We start from the raw sequence: 6,071 nt of genomic DNA on the forward strand, positions 1-6,071 counted from the left end.
ATAGAATAAGGATAAATAAGGATATGTTACAGTTTACTTCTTCAGATCAATTGCCCTTTTCAATATCCAATGCAGAAACAACATTTGCACTTTCCACAGAGGGGAATCCTGTATTGGGATGACAAAAGGGAGGACAGTGAATTCAAACACGTTGGTGTGAACTGTCTCTTTCAGCACAGCCCCGGGTGCTGAGATGTAAGGTTCGGCCTGAGAGAGAGTCTGTACTCCCATCTGAAGAGGAAGGGGCTCAGGTGACCTGGGGAAGCGGCGGACTGCGAACATAAACGTACACACGCACAGAGGCCCCAAAGCTGAGGCTGCGGGCGCAGCAGCCATCTGCTCCCCCAGCGGCGGCGCGGTGCACGCTGGGTGCTGTAGTCCTTCGGCGCGGAGCGGCGGCGCGCGGCCTACGGCGGCGGGGCGGGGCGAACTCGAGTTCCCGTGAGTCAGCGCGGGGCCGGCGGGGGCGCTCAGGAGCGCGGCGCGGGAGATCCGCCATTTTGTGAGGAGAAGCGGCGGCCGCTGCTCGTTAGCGGTACGGCGGGGCGGCGTGTCGCGGGGGGCTCGGAGCGCCGTTTTCCGCCGGCGTTCGCTCCTCCTCTCATTCCTTTCTCTTTTTGCTCCCCTCGCAGGTTCGTCCGCCTCCTTGTGCTCTCGTTATCCCACCCCTCGCTCTTTCCCCACCCTCCCCGCTCCCTCCCCTCCCCGCTCCCCGCCCCCGCCGGCACTGCGGAGCCGCAGACGTGACCCGAGCGGAGCCAGCCGCGGCCTTTCCCCGCTGCGCCAGCCTCTCGCCGCAGAATCGCATGTCATCTATCCAGAACCTCCAATCCTTCGGTAAGAACCCGCCGGCCGCCCCTTCCCTGCCCCGGGTAGCCGCGAAGCCGGCCCCAAGCGAGCCCCGGTCGGTGTCGGGCCGCTGGAGCCCCTCGTGCAGCGCCATTTCCCAGCGCTGCCGTCTGCGGCCGCCTCGGGCTGCCTGGCCTTGTGCCTCGGCATGGGGCAGCAGGAGCCAGGCCGTCCGACTGCTTGCTGGCTTGTGTCAGAAATAACGTAGCGAGCCGGAGCGGGGAGGGCATTATCCCACGGCACTGGTGAGGCCGTACCTGGAACTGCGCTCCGTTTTGGGCCCTTCACTGAAGGACGCTGAGGCCCTGGAGCGTGTCCAGAGAACGGCAGCGGAGCTGTGGGGGGACTGGAGCAGCTGAGGTTGTGGTCATTCAGTCTGGAGAAGAGGCTTAGGGGAGACCTGATTGCTCTCTAGGGTCACCTGAAAGGAGCTTGTGGTGAGCTGGGGGTCGGCCTCTTCTCCCACCTAACAAGAAATTGGATGAGAGGGAACGGCCTCAAATTGCACCAGGGGATGTTTGGGATATTAGCAAAAAAACTCTTATCAGAAAGAGCAGTGAGGCAGTGGCACAGGCTGCCCAGGGAGGTGGTGCAGTCACCATCCCTGGGAGCGTTCAGGAACGGTGTGGATGTGGCACTCAGGGACGTGGTCAGTGGGGATGGTGGGTCAGTGGTTGGACTACGTGATCTTAGAGGTCTTTTCTAACTATAATAATTGTATGATTTCGTTACCTGGAAACCCTTCTGAAATGCCTGTTTCACCAGTGTTAGGTACATTACACTTAAGCTTGGAAGAACTTCAGAGCTGGCATTTCTGCATTTAAAGCCTGAATAACCTTGTTACAATTCTTGCCTAAAGTTGAGAGGTTCGTTCAGAGACTGCATCTGGTGTCTCATAGTGTCTGTTGCTATGTTTTACATTAAGAGCTAGGAATTATGTCTGTGACTGAAAATGCTGGTAACGTAATTGTCATGGCATACAATTTATGTTCTGAACTTGTAAAGGTGTGTTCATGTAGGAGTTGTTCTATTTTTCTGTAATTAACCAGTTGATCTGATTAACAAAAATATGACCACCTTACAAACTTTATTTTTTTCCCTGAAAATACTTAATGACTGTCTGAAATGTATGCTTTTAAAAGCATATACTGTATAGGATTCTTCATTTCAAGTGCAGAGCATCACAATTTACAGTTTACAATAAATAAATAGTGCAGTACTGTGGCTGAAAAGTGTTATATCCAGACAGGTATTAAAGAGCACAGTGGTGAGTTGATAAGCCAGGTGAGACTTAATAGAAAGTTTCGTTTTTACGGATTTTGAAACAGGAGAGAAAAAGATCTAAATAGTCCCTTAAAAAAAGACCTCTGTGAGGTGAGAAATTGTTGGGTTTTGAGCTTGTTCTTTTTTTCTTCCATGGGATTTAGATGGATGTTTTTCTTTTTGTAGACCCCTTTGCTGATGCTACAAAGGGTGACGACTTACTCCCGGCAGGGACTGAGGATTACATTCATATAAGGATCCAACAGCGAAACGGAAGAAAGACTCTAACCACCGTTCAGGGAATTGCAGATGACTATGACAAGAAGAAACTTGTGAAAGCCTTCAAAAAGGTGAAAATGTTGATTTAAGAATAAAGATGAAGGAGTTATGATAGCTACTAATGTTAAGTAAACCAAACATTTGTTTTATATCATTCTTTATAGTGGACATCACTTTTGAGATTCCCTTCCCCTACCTGTCTCAAAAGTTCCATTGATGCCCAGTGATGCTTGCTTTTTGCTAAAAAGCTAGATGCTTCTTTCCTGCTAATAAAATTAAGCATATTCTGAATTTTTCATTTAAATTTCACAAATGTTTGGCATTGTTGATGTAAAGAATAAGATCAATTGGAGATAAATTATTTCTGCATTCCTGCTTCTGTCAGAGTTGGGTTACCTTGAGGTTTTCCAGGGTAAAAATACTTATATTCTTAATAGTGCAGAGCTGAAAGAGTACTTTAGGCCTTTGTTTTTTGTTCTTGTAGTTAGTATTGGCCAGTTCCTTTAGGATGGGAGCTAATCCTTTCTTTACTTGAATTTCCTATCAGCAGCTTGGTTTTTCTCTCTGTATATATCAGACACATTTGATTTGCTTAGAATGAGCTTAGAGTACATCTAGTCTTTGCTGTGCTTGGCAGTGGAACTTAGCGAGCAGCTTTTGTGACAGAATTCTCCTGAAAAGGCTTACTAAGCAAAATCATAATGCGCGTTAGATGTCTTACAATATAAATCTCTCTCTCTCTCTCTCTCTCTAGAAATTTGCTTGTAATGGTACTGTGATTGAGCATCCTGAATACGGCGAAGTTATCCAGCTTCAAGGTGACCAGAGGAAGAACATCTGCCAATTTCTCTTGGAGGTGAGGAACTACTGATAAATACCTTGCAGTATTCTAAACCTGTCTGAAAGTAATAGTGTAATGGATGACACTGATGCTAATTAAGTAGTTAAAGATGTCTATTATAGTTCCTTTATACTTGCACCCAAGAAGTAGAATGACATTTGCAGGATGAATAGACCTTGAGCAAAAATGTTGCTTTGGAGTGCATTTACCCTGCTTCAACACACCTTTTGTTTTCTGGCAATGCAACTCAACTTCTTCGTTTGTAAATCAAGTGCTTGATGCAAACCATAATTTTAAAACTGGCGCTTCTGTAGAGGAAGAAGCTGTCACCGCTGTCTTGATGTAAATCATGATGCAGGGATTCTAAACCATTGAAGACCAAGTGCTAGGACTACAGAACGAATCCAACAGGTTTTTATTTTTTGTGTAGTAAATTTTTCTCTGTGGCCCAGAAACAGTCCACAAAACTGAATACTGCTTTCTTGAGTGTAAACTGTATTTCGGTTTCTTTAATCAAAGTAGAAGATTGCAGTGACTTAATACCACAATATCTTCCACGTGGAAGCTGTTCTAAAGTTTGTTGCTTTTCTCCTGTAGATTGGCATTGTCAAGGAAGAACAACTGAAGGTTCATGGTTTCTAACCCACCCCTTCTCCCATGAAGAATCCTGCAGTGTTTGGTCCTACCCAGGCTGGCTCTTCTGTGAAAAATGTATCTTTGCAGTGAATGGACTTCCCTATTACCTCACCATTCTGAATTGGTTTCAGATTTGCATGACTGTGTGAAACATGTGGTGTGTAGACTAGAAACACATAAGAAAACTCCAGTAAGGTGGTAATGAAGACGCTTGTGAACTTCAGCGCATTTCCAATGGAAATGTTTTAGTGATGATTGTTCAGTTGACTGTTTTTCACCTGACTTAACTGTGTGGGTTGTATTAAAATAGTGTGTGGTGTTGCTTAAAAAATAAAAGTTGATTCATGTATTTTCTGGGATATCTGAAATGCTTTAGCTTAAGGTTTAAACTAGTGCAGCAGCCTTATTACAGAGTGGCTGAAGTGTTTTGTGGCAAGTATAGCTCGCTGCTTACTGAAAAAGAAATGGCAAATCTACATGAAGTATTAGCCGATGAATCAGTAGATTAGCTTGATCCAATCTTATGCTGTAGCTGTAAGACTAGAGCTTTAAGTCTTTTATGTAGGTGTATCTTAATAGCAGCATGATAAGATGTTCTTTGTTGAGTAGCTGAATCTTCTCTCCAAAATTTACTGCAGTATGTAGTAATGGTGTTAAGCTTTGTAGGACTAATGTAAGTTCATCTACTTAAAGCTGCTATTACTGAGAGTGTATTAAACATCTAGGTCTTGAATGCTTCTCCAAAATCGTTTGACTTTCATCTCTTCTGTCAGAGTGAAGAGGAACAGTACTGAGTTGGATTCTGCAGTGACTGAGCATTTAACTTTGGCAGGCAGAATACTTGTATTAGCTGCTGGTGTTAGCTGCAGAAGCGAGGAAAGGAACAGGCTTTTCACTAAGCTTTTTTTTCTGGTGTAAAAAGTTTGAATATGGAGGATTTTATTGTGGGGTTTGGGTGTTACTAGAGAAAGCTGATTTAGGCTTTATTCAGTGTTATAATAGAGGTGTTGGGTTTTTTTTTTCTACCAAGCTCCTCATCTAGTTTTAGTTAGCTGTGTAGGTATTTAGTGTTTTGAGTGCAAGGCACGTCTCTTAACAGAATGAAATGACTTCATCTGGTGAACGTGGGGGGGGGGGGGGAACTGATTACCAAACTAGACATCAAGAATGTGAGAAATTTTCCTGTTTATTACCACCTGTGTCTGTACTCTTCATGTTCAGAGGCTTACCTTTCTAGACAAATTCTCAGTTATAACCCATCAGAACATTTTTAGATTGATGAGTTCAGGTAAGAACCTTTATGTCCCTAACAATGATTGGGGGAGCACTGCAGAGCATTCATATGACATTTTTGTATTCTGTGGTTTAGATAATTGTAAGATTCCACTGTTCTGTCTCTTTCAATTTCCACACATTCTTCCTGGTGTTACAGGCCTTTCTGTTCCAGAAGGGTGTCCCAGAAGAGGGAACGCTGTTAAGGTGTCATATGCTTAGGATGAGAAGGAAAAGCCTCCTGTGAATGTAGAATATCAACACATGGAACTGAAATCCAAAGAATTGACAACTATTATGCTAGTCTTGCACATCAGTGAGATAAAGTCATTGTTCCCCAAGTTTACCAAGTCCTGATTCACAAGTGATTAGTCCTTTGGTGTGTGTAGCACTTAATGATCTTCATTTTATCAAATACTGGAACAAAGAGTTATTTCAAAGCTTGTTCTGTTGCCCAATGGGGGGTTGGAAGGGGAGGGGAGCAACACAAAAAAACAGTATAGTCTTCTGTTTCACTGATACTACATGAGTACTTGTAGTGGGTTTTTGAATTGGAGATTAACAAATGATTAGCAAGTCTCGTGTTACTGAGTCAGTCTTCATTTCAAATGATGTTCTGTTAACTTTCATTACCTAATCTGAGTCATTTTCTCTGTAGTCATTCTGCTTGAAATAAATAAGAAACTTTATTTTGTTCCCTTCATTTAAGAGTGCTTTCTGAAAGGAGGTGTCTTGAGTTGATAGGTGGCTTGATTTTTATGCTGTACTGGTGGAGCTGCTTATGCTTTGATCTTTGAAGAACAAAAATGAGAGGGAATAAGTAATACGTTTTAAGTTCAAGTTAATTGGGTTTGTTGCTGCAGCAAGCAAAAATTTGTCTTGCTAGAAAGAATGCAAGAATTTGTCCTTGAACTGTTTAAAACTAGCGTCG

The 6,071-nt window shown here is 43.8% G+C and overlaps 1 protein-coding gene across 1 annotated transcript; it reads left to right on the forward strand.

The window, feature by feature from the left end:
* The first annotated feature begins 665 nt into the window (after positions 1–665).
* EIF1B (eukaryotic translation initiation factor 1B) lies at positions 666–5,843 on the forward strand. The gene is made up of 4 exons (XM_031590376.2): positions 666–837; positions 2,299–2,462; positions 3,146–3,247; positions 3,830–5,843. The coding sequence occupies exons 1-4, from the start codon at positions 807–809 to the stop codon at positions 3,872–3,874; spliced, it is 342 nt and encodes a 113-aa protein (XP_031446236.1). The 5' UTR covers positions 666–806; the 3' UTR covers positions 3,875–5,843.
* Positions 5,844–6,071: the final 228 nt, after the last annotated feature.

The sequence above is a fragment of the Phasianus colchicus genome, chromosome 6 (genome assembly GCF_987193195.1).
Source record: "Phasianus colchicus chromosome 6, bPhaCol1.hap1.1, whole genome shotgun sequence".
Taxonomy (NCBI): Eukaryota; Metazoa; Chordata; class Aves; order Galliformes; family Phasianidae; genus Phasianus; species Phasianus colchicus.

What these genes read in the sequence shown, in the direction of transcription:
- EIF1B (XM_031590376.2), top strand. Translation starts at nt 807, where the DNA reads ATGTCATCTATCCAGAACCTCCAATCCTTCG. An exon ending in CCAGAACCTCCAATCCTTCG is followed by an intron (nt 838 to 2,298) that starts GTAAGAACCCGC and finishes TTCTTTTTGTAG; the next exon opens with ACCCCTTTGCTGATGCTACA. An exon ending in TCTGCCAATTTCTCTTGGAG is followed by an intron (nt 3,248 to 3,829) that starts GTGAGGAACTAC and finishes TTTCTCCTGTAG; the next exon opens with ATTGGCATTGTCAAGGAAGA.